The sequence below is a fragment of the Aulonocara sp. 'chitande type north' Nkhata Bay genome, linkage group LG8 (assembly GCF_057382095.1).
Source record: "Aulonocara sp. 'chitande type north' Nkhata Bay isolate Kocher_YH1m ecotype deep benthic linkage group LG8, A_spYH_male_GT1.1, whole genome shotgun sequence".
NCBI lineage: Eukaryota > Metazoa > Chordata > Actinopteri > Cichliformes > Cichlidae > Aulonocara > Aulonocara sp. 'chitande type north' Nkhata Bay.
Window position 1 is genome coordinate 7,178,505 of NC_141351.1, and position 15,637 is coordinate 7,194,141.

Below are 15,637 nucleotides of genomic sequence, written 5' to 3' on the forward strand. Positions count from 1 at the left end.
AATTACGTTGATGCGTAGGCGGGACTTGCTGGACGTTTCCTCAAGTATCATCGTTATCAACCCATGGACTGACTTGTTTGTTGTCGAGCAAGATGGAGTTCATTTTGGGAAATCCTTACACTACGCCAGTGGGACATTGCATTGGTACGCAAATAATTATTTAGGGGAGGACATTGTGGAGAGATGTATGTGTATATCTTAGAGAGGTGTCTATTTTATGTAATAGTCATTTACGGGTTTGCTACCTTTAGCATGCTAATGTCCCTGAATGAGTTCTCTACAGCTGGAAAGCCACCGTTAGCCGCCTAGCTAACTATTACAACATTTGCTGTCACTGTGTAAGCTCTCTCGTTAACAAATTTAATGTGTGCTTTGTGCCATTACGCCATTACCTGTGTCGCACAAGCCGTTTACGTGTGCATCTGTAATAATGACAAGCAGCTAAGTTAGCTAACAGCTAGCCAACAGCCATCGTCATATATTCGGGGCGCAGTTTTTAAGACGTTATTAAGATGATTTCCTTATGTAAGTACGTGTGTGTGTTTTAGAGAGAGCCACTGATGGATCCCTACAAAGTGAAGACTGGACTCTCAACATGGAAATATGTGACATCATCAATGAAACAGAGGATGGGTGAGTACCTTGTGAAAATCAATGAATAACCACATAGGTGTTGATTAAATTCTGTTTAAACTGTGCACTGGTTTGGTTTTACCGTTTTACCGGCCTGTGATTTTTACATTGTGGAGTGCTGCAAACACGATCAAGTACTTCATCTTTTCCCCTTTTCTCTACCATCGAATCATAAGTGAGCCAGTCTAGCCCTGGCTGCATGAGGAAGATTTATGCGAGGCCTCACTTCTTATCTCTGTGCTTCATTAACCTTGTACACAACGTGTGCAACTGGTGTGTGAAGTCCACGTTTGATCAGTGGATTGCACTTAAGATTAGGTGGCTCTAACCTACAGAAGTGTACTGTAATAAGAAGTCTGTTTGTCTTTTGTCTATGAGGAATGCAATGGGTGTAACACATCCACTTATGCAAGGCGTGTTTGCTCTGTTGGAAGTAGAGACAAAGTTAATAATTTACTTCTTTGATGCTGTAGCTGTTCTGCTCTAAGAATTATTGGCTCATGCTTCTGATATTCAACTTTCTAATGTTTGTCACAGTATCTGACATCTTGTCAGTGCCACTGAAAATGGCAGCTAAAGCTTTAATTTATCAGCTTATTAGAAATCATGTGTCCTTCCCTGTGGGACATGTTTTTGTAGTCCATTTAAAAGCACACCAGGCAGGCATGCTATAATGTGGTATTTTTGTGTGTTTAATGTGGGTTTTGACTTGTGTCTGTATGTGTGTATGCAGGCCAAAGGATGCCATTAGAGCAATGAAGAAAAGGCTAAATGGCAATCGGAACTATAGGGAAGTAATGCTGGCTTTAACAGTAAGTTCACATGAGCAGGAGGAGAGCAGCTAATGTATGCTTTTTATATAATATATTAGCATATAACGTTAATATCAGTTTTCCTTATATAACAGTCAGATGAATTGGTCAAAGGTGCTTTGTTTTGGCATTTATCGGTAACATAAATAAAAGTATTATGATTGCATTTATCAGTACTAAGTTGATTGCATAACATAATTTGCATTTGCAGTTTTTAGTCCAACACATTATGTCCATTTTGTATCTTGGCTCCAAAACTTCTGAACCTCTCTGTAAGAGGAGCTATTTCAATGATGGCGTCTGTGCATCTGTCAGGTTCTGGAGACGTGTGTGAAGAACTGTGGCCATCGTTTCCACGCTTTAGTGACTAGCAGAGACTTCGTTGATGGCGTGCTTGTTAAAATTATCTCTCCCAAGAACAACCCACCTACCATTGTTCAAGATAAAGTACTCGCCCTGATTCAGGTAAGAACGGCAGAACTGAATGCACAAAGTTTGCATTCTCGTGTATTTGTTTTTTCCCCCTGTTTTTATGACAATATATAACTTCCAGAGAGAGTGCACAGTGTATGTGGAGCTCTGCACAAAGGGAAAGTAGCATGTGTATATATGGGGGAGGACCAAATTATGTTTAACCTTGTTTAAATATTGCATTTTAATAAGATGACCTAGTAAATTCCCAACAAATATTGAGATTCACCTCAGCTGTGTTATATATGTAGACACTATGTGGTAGAAACTCTTAAAGAAAACTAAATGAGCATCAAATTATTATTTAAAACATCTGTATCATAAGGGCCCAAAATTTCACAAACCACGCATCCTTAATATATTTGCTTCTGCAACGATGTACGTCACTGTGAGAGACCTAATCATTTGTGACTCAGTCAGTTTGTGGATTTTGTTGCGACTGTGGTGGCTGCCCAGGTGGTCTTTCATCCCCAGGCACAGTCTCAGGTAAGGCACACTGTCTCCAGGGCTTCAGCCAGTAGCAGCTCTAGTTACCTGTCAGAGCTCAGATAACCCAGCAAGGTTTGTGTGTGTTGCTGTTATTTCTATCAGGGATGCTGTATGACCACAGCTTACAGCATGGAGGAGGAGCACGAGCATACAGTAGTTGTGAGAGAGAAGCTTGATGATTTCCTTTTTTTTTTTTTTTTTTTTTTTTTTTTTTTGTTTATTTAGTAGTCAGAGAAACCAGTTTATGACTTGAAGGTCAACTGGGAAAAATGCATGGGAAACATTTATAGCGTAACACTCCCTTCATGCAGCAGCTGGAGTGTTGTTGACATTTTCATTAGTAAGAGAGGTAAAACCCAGCTGGGCAGCAGACTGTGGTTATGCTGGTGCATCTCACTAACCACCTGTTTCATCTCTCAGGGATGAATGTGTGCACTTTGGAGTTGATAAAAGTTGACAAGTGTGGACATTTCATAGCTTTTACAAGTTTAAAGTCAAAAGCTCTATGATCATTTTGGTAACCTGCATTTCTTTCGGGCTGTTGTGTTGTCTTGTATTTAAGCTGTTGTAATGGCTCGAGCCCAATTTACCCTCTGGTAAGAGCGAAGCCAAACGCTTTGTAGTTTGTTCGCCGAATGTATTCAGGGAAGACAAACAAATATCATCAGAGAACAGACTCCTTTTACTGTCTGCGCATCATTTGCTTTGTTTGCCTTTTCAGCCTTCCCTTTTATCCATTGTTTAAATTTCTTTTTTTTCAGTCGGTCACGCTCATTTCTCTTTTCTTTTAACTCTTTTTACTCTCTGTTATCTTTATCCAGGCGTGGGCCGATGCATTCAGGAGCAGTCCTGACCTCACGGGTGTGGTTCAAATCTACGAGGAGCTAAAGAGAAAAGGCATCGAGTTCCCAACATCAGAGCTGGAGACGCTGTCACCTATACATACACCTCAGCGTGTAGGAGAGCTCATGCTTGGCAGCCTAGTTTGCTAAAGTTTCTTTGCCAGAACTATTTGGTGTGGTTACGTTCCCAGGTAACATGTTGCCTAATGATATGTTTGTTATCACCTTCTCTGTTGTTTCTAGTCAGCCACTGCTCCGGAGGGTGACTCTACCTTACACAAGCACAGCAGCACTACTCAGCCCACACAACACTCTGTGCCACCAGTCTACACCACCCCTCAAGTCCCCAACATTCATGCCTCCGGAGCCATTAATCCCACACCTGAACAGGTACAGTGGTAATCCTATGACCACATTTTCTACAACCGTCCTACAAAACAACGATATTCTACGGTTTTCCTTTTAATATCCGCTCTCAAGTGTACACCATGAAGATTCCAAGAATCTGCCCAACTAACGATCTTTCTGTAATTTTGAATTGCCTCACCTCCAGTTTTCAAGGTCATCTTCTTATGCACCTCTGGACTGGTTTCAGTGCAGGTGATAAATATAGAGTACTTCCTAGAAGTCCTTTTGTGTCCCTTTGACTTTAAGCCTCTGCTGTGTCGCAGTGGTCATCCTTAAACTTGATTGTCAATCACATGGAGGTATATCTGGTGAGTGATGAGTCATGAGTATGTGTGTATCCAAAGGTCCCCCCACCCAACTTGAAAGCACGTTCACCATCATTGCTGTTCAGCCTGTTTCAGCTGAAGGTTACTATGCAAGGAATTCCCAGTTTACAATCTAATGAATGTCAGAAAAACAAGCACGTGTGCTGCCCTTCAAATGAAAACCACTCACTCTTGAAACAGAGGTTGGTGTTTGCTTTCAAAGCCCAAGAGTGAACAGTGGAAGCAGAGTGCAGAAAGCAGTCCAAATGTGCACAAAGAGATGATCTTGAAGGGGACACACCTTTATACTTTCGCAATTATCATTCTCTGGTGGTTTTCCTCGCTACCACAGTAATACTTGTGTTTTAAATTAAAATGTATGGAAATAATATAAAATTGACTTTTACTTAAGGTAATTTATGCTTTACTTTTTTAGTTTTTTGTTTTGTTTTTTTAAATCACCCAGTTTCCAAGTGCTAGCATTTAGGCGAACTTGCACTGTTATCATGTAGATTTCCCGGCTACGCAGTGAGTTGGACATTGTTCGTGGAAACACTAAAGTGATGTCAGAGATGCTGACAGAAATGGTGCCAGGACAGGAGGATGCTTCAGACTACGAGTTGCTACAGGCAAGACACCACTTACATTTTTATTTGTGTGTTATGTGAGTATCTGTAAATTAACAAATGTAAAAACTTTATTTATTTAATTTTTTTTTTTTTTTAGGCCGGCATGTACAAATGTGACTCAAAAGCAGACTGGGATCCGTTTGCATACGTGTGTTTTTGTAAGCATTTGTATTGTGTACATTTGTTTTGTGTAGGAGCTCAACAGGACTTGTAGAGCTATGCAGCAGAGAATAGTGGAGCTCATCTCCTGTGTTTCTAATGAGGCAGTAACGGAGGAGCTGCTGCATGTCAATGACGACCTCAACAACATTTTCCTCCGCTATGAAAGGTTAGAAAACGCAGGCAAACATGTTGCGCAAATGCAGGTGTAAACTTGTCTTTGGGTGCAAGAACGTGCACGTAGCCAAACTTGTTTTTGCCCTCTCAGCACAAATTGAGTTTGGTAAACTACAGGTGTTTTGTTCCTTCCTTTCATGCTATCTCTTTGTTGCTTTTAGGTATGAGAGGTTCAGGTCTGGAAGGTCCTCAGCTCAGGGTGTAAACAATGGGGTGAGTCAGCTCATAGTGTGATTGCATCACACTTAAAATTCCTGGAGTTCCCCTCCGAATGTTTTGAGCTAATTTGCACTGTTTATTTTGGACATCCACACCTTTCAGTGTCTGCAGTGTGGATGTGCATGTTAACATTATCAGTCAGGCTTTCCTGTGCCGTCTTTATATGTCAAAACCTGTCAGCTGTTTACCAGATGTACATGCCTAATTAAATGGAAACCCAACAAAGACCCATGCAGTTGGTTTCACAATAAAATATAGAGACATCTTTGAAGACGTTTATATTTAGTTTAGATTTTCTGTTCTCATTCGAGTGTCAGATTGCATTTCTACACTATAGTTCAAGCAGACCTGCTGTATTTAAGTTCTGCGGAGTAAGTGAAACAAAGACCATGATTATACAGCAGAGAATGCAAATTTAATTGCTGTTGCGCTGGAGCTGGGCTGCTTGTATTTTATTCATTGCACATTACAATAAAACAAGCAGCCCAGTCATTGCTTTGCAAGACGCAAAGCAGTATGTTCCAGAACAATTTCTAACAGCAGTGTGTTGTTTATTTAAAGCTTGCATGTGTCTATAAATTACTGCCTTGCTGTGTTTCAAACCTATCAGTAAAAAAAAAACCAAAAAAAAAAAAAAAACTGTGTAAATAGCAAATTTATTTTCTGCTGCTTCCTTAACTTAATATGCCATTGATCACATGACTGGACCTGCTTATAGTAGAATGTAGGGTTGGGCAAGTATTGACACGATTGCACATTACGTTTAGAAACATCATCGATTTGTTCAGTTAAAACATTAAAAATATATCAAAGTGAATTAATAGACATTATAAATGAACTGAATTAAACAGAGCGAGTTTAGGCTTTTAAGGAGGGACACAAACAGTTGTAAAGGTGCATTTTTGGGGCACAGTGAGTTAGAACACTATTGTGAAACAGAATAATAGTTTATTTTTCATTAATTATAATCAATGGGATTCAAAATGAGAGCAGTGTGAGGCTGTAAACCGCTGCCAAAGCTGGAAATTTCCTGCATAGAAGAAATAATTGAATTTGGATTTGTTTATGTTTTCTGGAGAATTTCACATGATGTGACTTGAAATATCAAGTTGTTAAAAAGTCCTTTTGAATTTCCTGGATCCTGATTTATCCCAAACCTTTATTACACCCTCTAACTTCCATGCAAATCCTACTACAGTAACTAACTGACAGATCTGATAACGTAATATTTTGTGCTTAAAAAAAGGGAATCTTCTGTTGGAGAAGTATCACCACCTTAGTGGGTTTCAGATCGTTTAGGCATGATATATCTCCCACAGCTATCATGCCTTTACAGTCTGTCCATACACGGGCATGTTAATGGTATTCACTGTGTCTTCCTTTTCTGTTCTTTTCTGTTCTTCTGTTACTTTGGCTAGCTGAAACAGGCAAGTATGAAAATATTGTCACCCCCCCCCCTTTAAATGATCAGTCACCCAACTGTGACATTCAATACATGACTAAAGAACATGGGGCCAGCATTCAGCGGTACCTTTTTAACCATATGGTATGTTTTCAGTCTGCAGCCAATGATATGTGAAACCTGGAGGCAGGCTGACAGCGACATGAGCTTAAGATGGCACCTAAATGAATGTATGCCCTAGAATCACTGTCATGTTGGCTTTCCGTCATCTCAGACCGTCAGGGTTTGAGATCTGCAAATTGGTCTTAACAGAGAAAGTTTCACAGAGCCCAAAGATTCAGTCTACCCTCCTCCCTGCCCGCTGTATTTCTGCCTTCTTAAGGGGGTTGTTTTCATCACTCTACGTTCATGATAAATGGCCTGATTGGCATTTGTCCTATATGAAGTGGAATTGAAGCATAACTATTTCTCTAGAATAAAACTGTATTGTTTTACCCCCTTAAGAAACTGTTTTGCAGAAATTGAGTTGATTTGCTGCTGCCCCGAGTCACAGACATTTTTCATGCTCTCCTGAAGCTAAACACTTTCGTGTTTTTTTTCCTCCACATTTGTTCTGTTAAACTAAAAAGCTAAGTACTGAATAACCCTGCCTTTAATAGCCTCCCCCCCCAAAAAAATTATTTTGCTCCTCATATACGAAAAATCATAAATCCTTTGATTTTTACCTGAAACTGTTTCATCATTTCTCCTTCATCCAGGTCCTCAGTGAGGCTACAGAAGACAACCTGATAGATCTCGGCCCAGGCTCCCCTGCTGTGGTGAGCAATATGCCAAATGCAGCCCCAACCAGCTTGCCTCCCACTGTCACAGCCCCTGCAGGAAGGCCCTCCTCCCCAGCTACTCTGGCCTCCCGATTGGCTGGTCTCGGTATGCACTAAATCCCTCGAAACAGTTACATTTTTAGCTACAGCATTACACTGTATATTCAAATACAAATCTGTTCAGAACATATTGCTAAATTCATGTCAGGTAGACATATGGGCTTGGATTGGAGCAAAACTCAGAAACTTAATTTCCAAGTTAGCGATTGGTAGGTAGGTGGTTCAGCATCTAAAGCTTGAAGTATGGGGGGGGGGGTGTCTGGATCTGTTAGAGTTAATGTTGTTCTTCAGATAAGTGCTGTTGATTAACAAACTCCCGGTTCTCTTGTAATAATTTACACAACCAAATACAGGCCAGCCTCCGAACAAAGAACAGGTAAAGGCATCAGTCTAAGGGCGATCGTGGCTCAAGAGCTGGCAGTTCGTCTTGTAATCGGAAGGTTGCCGGTTCGAGCCCCGGCTCGGACAGTCTCGGTCGTTGTGTCCTTGGGCAAGACACTTAACCCGTTGCCTACTGGTGGTGGTCAGAGGGCCCGGCAGCCTCGCCTCTGTCAGTGCGCCCCAGGGCAGCTGTGGCTACAATGTAGCTTTGTGTGAATGACTGAATGTAGTGTAAAGCGCTTTGGGGTCCTTAGGGACTAAGTAAAGCGCTATACAAATACAGGCCATTTACCATATAGTTATTTTTCTCATGTTGTGACACTGTGGGTGCAGTGGGTACCATACCCAGGGTTCCTTCAGGTAGGTGTGCAGAGAACTTCAAGCTGTCTCAGTAATCTCTCTCTGGAAAGACTTGCAGCTCACCACAATGTTAACAGTGTAATTCAAGGAAAAGCCCATTGTGTAAACCACTATAATATGGAGCCATTAACAGTGAAATTCAGTAACTCACAAAATTCGAGTTATCACTAATGTACCATATAACTCTTGTTCACCGTCAGTTGTTTTCCTGTACCTGCTGCTGTCAGCGCCACCACTCAGTCATGTGGGTGTCACTGAAGGCATCACTGCTGAGTCCACACACTCTGCTCTCCTATCTGCCTCAAAACAGGGGCAACTTTCTCCTTTTATATCTTCTGCAGCTTTTACTGTGTATACAAGCTAAAGCTTAATTTCTCCCATAGCACAAAGGGATCTGTGTGGTCTGATGCGATGGTACATGCACACACAGAACAGACAGTTTGATGTAAGACTGTCAAAAATAAATCAACAGATAACTTTAGTTCTCGATTGTTTGGATCCAAACTGTTCTTAAAATGAATCTCAGTAGAAACAACCTTTTTCTCTTTACTTTTATTTTTGTAAAGTCTGATTCTCTTCTGTGCAGTTTGTTAGCTTGATGTTAAGGTGGTTTGTTTGTTTGTTTGTTTTGCCTCTTCCAGACATGGGAGCAGACAGTGTGAGCAGTACTCTGAGCTCCCTGTCCAGCTGTAAGCCTCCACCTGCCCAGGATGACTTTGATGTGTTTGCTCAAACCAGAACCGGAACCATGTCAGAGCCACAGAAGGTGTAAGAATCCAATGAGGAGTGGCAAATTTAGTTTGGCATTTAACCTACTTCCTTTTTATTTCTGTTAAAAGTGGGCAAATAACATTTGCTTGTATGTGTTTTGTCTCAGTACTGCATCAGAAAACACCCAGGCCGCTGAAGGCCTTCCTCCCACTCTGGATGTTCTACAGACAGCTGCTGGAGGGGTGAGTCTCAGTGACAATTTGGGTCTTAATTCAAAGTCGGTGTTGTCATAGTCTGTCGGAGAATTTTGATACTGAATATTTGTGTTTGTGCGCTTTCTGACCCTGACATGCTTTTTCATCCTTGCACTGTTGCTGCTAGATGCGACTAATCCCTTGATTAAAAAAATAAATAAATTGAGAAATATAGTTTCTTTGTTTATTTACATCTTACAGCTTAACAGAGAGGGTTTGAACACTGGAGCTGTGCATCGTCTTCTTAATTTCTTTGATAAAATCAATAATTTTTTAAGCGGTGCGTAGGGAGATGGATCTTGTCTTTCATGCAGTACTAACTAGAGTTGTAAGTTGTTTTCAGCTTTGTCATCTTCTGAGAAAAAGGAAGGAAATGCTATGCTAGCTGTATTAATAGCTATGCTATAGAGCTTCCAGTTTGATTTTATTATTATTATTTTGTTATTTATTTTATGATGGGGTTTTTTTGGCCATGACGTCTCTGCACCGCGGCTTGCTTTATTCATTTTCACCAGCATGGCTCTGTCTTCCCAGCTTAACCTGCACTTAGATTTGTTTTTGTATGACTTGCGCACTCATAGCTTTATCACAAACACTGATTTTGGTTTATTCATTTGTTTTTCTCACAACTGTATTAAGCTGCATTTGAGTTACCACTGACGTTCACTTAAGTCATTTTCTGTTGTGTTTGGGGCGGGATTTCATTTCTGTTTTTGTTCTGGCCACCTGTGGCGGTCTCGATGCTGCCCCCATAGGTTGTCGGAGGCCAGTCCTCTGTCATGGATGACATAGAGGAGTGGCTGAGTACTGACGTGGTGAGCCCATCATGATTTTTTTTTTTTTTTTTTTTTTTTTTTGGTTCATTTATGCTTGCTTCTTTACTTTTTTCACTCTGTCGTATCCCTTTTTAAAAATTTCATACTGGCTTTTGAAGCCTGAAATTAACACATTTACTCGATGGTGTTTTCCTGACTGATCAATCACATTTTAATTTAGTTCACTGAAATTTTACTAACAGTGTTGTGTGAGGGGCGACTGATATAATTATGGGAGACTGTGGCAAAATGGCATGAGGTCTTGAATGCAAATAATGTATGCAACATTTTGTTTATTTTGAGCTAAAGTGGACCTATTATGCATTTTCTTTTCTTCAGCATTGTTACTACACTTAAGTAGCTTTGCATTAGTTACAGTCACAAAATCCTTATTTAGCTTGGACTGGCTTACAGATATCTCCTTAGTTCATCTACTGTTCCTGAGAGCCCATCACCTGGCAGTGTGGCAGTTCAGAAAAAAAAAACCTGATATAAAAACAGTTTCTCATCTTTAAAGCAAAAGTCATGCTGTAATAAACATACTGCAGTCAACCCAGAGCCTTTTCCACCTTACTGAAGGTCCATTAGTGACATAAAAGGCTGCTTAGATATAAGCTCAAACTGTTTTGAAAGCTAAAATAGCCACACTAACAATACTGTTTAACTGCCTGAACAGTGATTTAAGCTACGTTGTATATGCCCAATTCAAATATTATTTAAAGTTTGGGCAACGATGAGGAAACAAAACCACAAACTTTGAGTCTAGCCGGTTGAAAATGTTTGTCAGGCCCATCAGGTGTTTGGAGGGTGCTGAGCTCAAAGCTTTTTCTTTGCTTCAGACAACTATGTGAGGAAAACTGAATTTGTTATAGTGCAATCTGAAGCGTGAGCATTTGGCTCCAAGGATGACCTGTTTGTCATATACAGCATAGCAAAAGTTTTTTAAATCATGAGGTTAACATACAATCCATCAGAATAGGTCTGCTTTAGCCAAAACATCTTAACTGCCAGAGCTGTTATAGAGCGATATTATTTATTTATCTAATCTGGGCGAGTGTTTGTGACCCAGAATGAGTAATAATGCATTCCAAGACTTTAGTGCTTATTTTGTGCAAATTTGTGCTTATGTTGCACAAATTTATCAGATTGTGTGCCGAGTGTTTTGGTTGGGGAGCAATGAAAGTGTATTAGAACTTCTAATATTACCGTCACAACCTTTGGTCCGTGCTAATGATGGGTAAGTGGCTCTTGTTATGAGTGAAATTTGACGGGTAAGTCAGTTTTGGGGTTTTGTGTTTTGTTTGTTTCTTAATGTGGTTTGAATCAGATTATTGGTCAAGGGGTCATAATTTGGCTTTTGGTTTGCAGTGGGTAATGTTTGTCACAGCGTGACATGGTGGGTTTTTCTTTTTCAACAGAAGGGAGATGAAGGTGAGGAAGGCGTCACAAGTGAAGGTACGACACTGTGATTCTTCTCTTCTAACACTTCCAGCTCCCCCAGCTGTATTTTGAACACATTTTATTTAATAAAAAAAAAATAAAATTTGTCTCTGCCCCCAGAATTTGACAAGTTCCTTGAGGAGAGAGCCAAAGCTGTTGAGAGGGTCCCCAGCCTACCGTCGCCCCCGAGTGGTAACCCAGGAGCAGTGCAAGGAACCCCTAGCCGCAAAAAGCCAGAAAGACCTGAGGACACTTTGTTTGCCGCGTAGACCTCCCAGCTTTGACCTCCGATTTCCCCTCCAGCCTTAGACCCGACCAGCTATGCAGCTTCACCTTAGGAGAGACCGACCTGACACTGAATCACACCCACCTCTGCTAACGATTGATCGCAGCGCTACTCGACCCACACTACAGGAAATTGCACATGAAATCAGTAGAATTATGTTAAGGCTCTCCGTTAATTTCTCACGCAAAGGGAAAAGAAAAAATCCTATTTTCATACGCCAAAATGAGATGGATCCCACTCGATGAGCAGTGTTAGAGACGGTGAGGCAGCAGGTCCCCCCCCCACCCCTCTTTGGTGTAAATCATCTCCTTCAGCCTGGTGTGGACTGCAGATGTAGATTTGTATAAAAAAAAAAAAAGGGGGCAAAAAAAGAATCCTTGTCATAAGTAGGAATTCGTTTCCTAACTAGTCCCTCAACTCAAGACAAAGTTTGTACTGTTAAAGAAACCGCTGCAGAAACATTATGGATGTTGTTGCAGACTTATCCCCCTTAATTGCAGAAGCACTGATCATACCTACGAGGCTCTGGTTTTGGTGTTTGTATCGGTCCCTTTGCAAGTCTGTCTTAAGTTGAATTGTATATCTGTAAATGACAAATGTCGGGTTTATTAGTTGTGTGTATATTTTAGCTTACACAAGTATGTAAGAGATGGTAATTTAATGTAGTTTTTTGTTTGTTTTTTGAAAAAGGATATATGTTGCCCTTGCTTTGACAGTAGGGATGTACCTCATTGGGCTGAGCTTTTTCAAGAGAAGGGACAAAAATTGTACACATGTGATTATTTACAAAAGCTAAAAGAGACGAGGGTTAAGAAGGGATGTCGTTTTTTGCGGATTGGCGTCGTGGCGCACCGTACCCAGATACGTGTAGTCTTACCTTGCCTTCTCATTCCCCGTGACAGACGTACGTGCAGTTTTTCGGTGATTTGCTGGTCACAACAGATTTATTGAGATTATTTTGCTGAGATTCATTAGCCTGAAAGCTGCTATAGTTTTGTAAACTAAAGTTTAATTTTGATGGATTCTTATGGTAGTGTCATGGAGTTGTGGATGGGAGTGGTTTTCTGATGAGTGCTGTTTAAGGTGCACGCTCGGAGCTGAAGAGACGTTTGCTGTCGTTCAGGAGTTTTTACTCGCTGTAGGTTTTAACTGCGTTTTGAGGGAAGATTGTGCTGTATGCGTTTTAATTTTAATAAGTTGGAGCTTAGAGGACCAAGTTTGTGATCTCATTTGGGATGTGGACGGAAGAATGTCCTAATAATTGTGTTCTTGTGTTTCATTAATTTTTAAAATCGAGGGTTTTTTCTTTTTTCTAAATTCACAGATGTCCTAAAGAATAAAAACAGAAGCAGTTTGCACATGATTTTTGTGCATTTCTCCTTTTTATTTCTTAACGCTGCCATCTTTAAAGGCCTGACCTTTCAAGCGTGATTTGTTTTTTCAGAAATGAGCTCGCTGCAGACGTCAGGCTACAAATTAGACTTTTTGCTCTCGACAATAACAAATGCAACATTAATCACAATCGTAACAAGTGTGCACTTTGATGGCCGCGTTTCAACTCGTACTGTAAATCAGCTGAATCTTAGCCTAATTTAATTAATGAGCATATGAATAATTTATTCAGCACTACTTCTTTTCCTTTGTTTTGTTTTTTTTTGTTTTTTTTCTTAAAGATCAGTATTTTAAATCACTTTATTGTGAAAATTTTAAACGGGAAATGAGCTGTGTTAAGGGATGAGATGGGAAATTGTGTATGTTTTAGTGTTTCTGGCTTCTGTTTATGTAGTTAAGTTTTTTTTTTTTTTTTTTTTTTTCTTGGTTTGTTTTATACGTTGTTGCTGGCTTGTGTATTTAATTTGTCATGATTGGGTTTATTGGGTATGTGGATATCCTCGGCGGCTGGAAGTGGAGGATGGTAAACACATGGAGGTGTTTTATTACTGGTCTGTAGCCGTTAAAGAATTACACTACTTGTCTCATTTTGTTTCATGAAGGATACATATTGAATAGATTTTATGTATTGACCAGCACGTGGGGGGGGGGGAAACTGACACAAAGTAACTTAGTTTGGACACTTTGAACAAAGCATCATCATTGCACATTTTGAAAGGGAAGCTTCCTTTCTTCCTCCTTTATGTCTCCTTGTTTTAGTGTTATGTGTCTGTTGTGTGACGCTGAAACATTTTAATCACAGTTAATTTTTTTTTTTTTTTTTTTTTTTTAAACTAAGAAAGCTCCAAATGTGAGCTCAATGAATACATGTTATTCTCCTGTTTGGTTTTTTTCAGTGTGAGCTCTGTCAGTGATTTGTAACTGAACCCCAGCGTACTGATAACGTTGCCAGAGAGTCATCTCAGACCTGCTTTGCAGAAGAACAACGTGTTTCTTAGTCACTGGAATATACGAAAAGCAATGCCGATAATGGAGGCTGCGCTGTACGACTGCTAATTTTCCTCAGTTGCCTCATTTCTCTTTGTGTTGTTTGACTTATGCATGATCTCTAATAAAAGATTAGCAGTGTGATCTGCTGTGTGGTTTTTGTGTCTGCTGAAAATCCAGCACCTCAATCTCTTCCTAGAGTGCAATGGGCCCCACACTAATGGGGCTTTACCGCTGTTCATAGGGAATCCCCTCATCCCAAAACATGGCCCCTCATATTCTGCTTCAGTCACTGGAGCATTTCCTGGTCAAGAAACAAGGGTGTGTCTGTCACACAGTACACTGAAATATACAGGACGTCTTTGTAGCATTTTTACAGTGAGTGGCTAACTTAACAGTGGATTTCTCTCAGAGGCAAATGGATGTTTTTGTGTTGGAGACCTCTGGCTACACTTCACGACAAATTCACTGAAAAAATGTGGAAGACAGATATTCTAATATGGTGTAAATCGGTTATTTTTGTCAGTAGCACATACATGTGTTGGTCTCAGATGGTCATTTGTTTTGTGTGGAGGCATGTCACTACTTTGATTATGTATTTGACTGCCTTTCGAATACAAACTTAGAGTTAATTATACCACATTCACTTACATTTTTTTCCCCACATGCGTTGCCGAGGCTCTGTGTGCACAGCCACTGGGTCGGAAAGCTGAACTGAGGATCCAGTTTTCTTGGACTTAGCTGGCATTCAAATCTCCACAGACGGTTAGCTAGCACACCCTGGTGGCTGCACCGTGGAACCTCATGGCACACATGCTTGAGGTCAGGGCACAGGCAAAACCACTAAACGTCCACTTACCAAGAAAACAAACGCAAACGGTGGTCTGTTTAGCCGTATAAATTGCAGGAAGTGCTGACACAGTGCTGTGGCACGTTGTAGTTCCACTGCACGTTACAACAGTCTATCACAAACATGGTTATATGATAGCTCAGTCATTTTGCCAGCTTTATTTTAGTCCTCTTGGACCGTCAGCTCAGCAGCACTTTTGCTTTATGCCTAACTCTGGTCCCTGCAGTGATGTTGTGTAAAGTTTATCTTGAGGACAAATTCAAAATAATGAACAACCTGTGTACTCTAGGTTCAGAATATATTGTATTCCAGTAAGCTGGTATTAATCCATTTTCTCTGTACGGTTTTGTGTTTTGTTTCATAGACACTACATTAACAGTATTAAGTGGATATATGATGGCATTTTCCACATTCTCAAATCCCATTAAAACAAATGGTAAATGGCCTGTATTTATATAGCGCTTTACTAGTCCCTAAGGACCCCAAAGCGCTTTACATATCCAGTCATCCACCCATTCACACACACTGGTGATGGCAAGCTACATTGTAGCCACAGCCACCCTGGGGCGCACTGACAGAGGCGAGGCTGCCGGACACTGGCGCCACCGGGCCCTCTGACCACCACCAGTAGGCAACGGGTGAAGTGTCTTGCCCAAGGACACAACGACCGAGACTGTCCAAGCCGGGGCTCGAACCGGCAACCTTCCGATTACAAGGCGAACTCCCAACTCTTG

General features: G+C 40.7%; 1 protein-coding gene across 2 annotated transcripts; it reads left to right on the forward strand.

The window, feature by feature from the left end:
- Positions 1-34: 34 nt before the first annotated feature.
- tom1l2b (target of myb1 like 2 membrane trafficking protein b) lies at positions 35-14,197 on the forward strand. Of its 2 annotated transcripts, XM_086303068.1 has the most exons (15): positions 35-144; positions 549-633; positions 1,367-1,445; positions 1,761-1,910; positions 3,227-3,361; positions 3,491-3,637; positions 4,473-4,589; positions 4,784-4,917; positions 5,087-5,138; positions 7,305-7,473; positions 8,810-8,936; positions 9,046-9,121; positions 9,889-9,948; positions 11,367-11,403; positions 11,509-14,197. In XM_086303068.1, exons 1-15 carry the CDS (start codon positions 93-95, stop codon positions 11,655-11,657), a joined length of 1,569 nt encoding a protein of 522 aa, XP_086159194.1. In that variant the 5' UTR covers positions 35-92; the 3' UTR covers positions 11,658-14,197. The 2 variants fall into 2 exon arrangements, with proteins under 2 accessions (XP_086159194.1, XP_086159195.1); XM_086303069.1 differs by lacking the exon at positions 9,889-9,948.
- Positions 14,198-15,637: the final 1,440 nt, after the last annotated feature.

Excerpts from the sequence above, each read along its gene's own strand:
- tom1l2b (XM_086303068.1), top strand. The coding sequence starts at position 93 with ATGGAGTTCATTTTGGGAAATCCTTACACTACGCCAGTGGGACATTGC. Across the intron at positions 4,918-5,086 it reads ATTTTCCTCCGCTATGAAAG|GTATGAGAGGTTCAGGTCTG; the intron begins GTTAGAAAACGC and ends TGTTGCTTTTAG. Across the intron at positions 9,122-9,888 it reads TACAGACAGCTGCTGGAGGG|GTTGTCGGAGGCCAGTCCTC; the intron begins GTGAGTCTCAGT and ends CTGCCCCCATAG.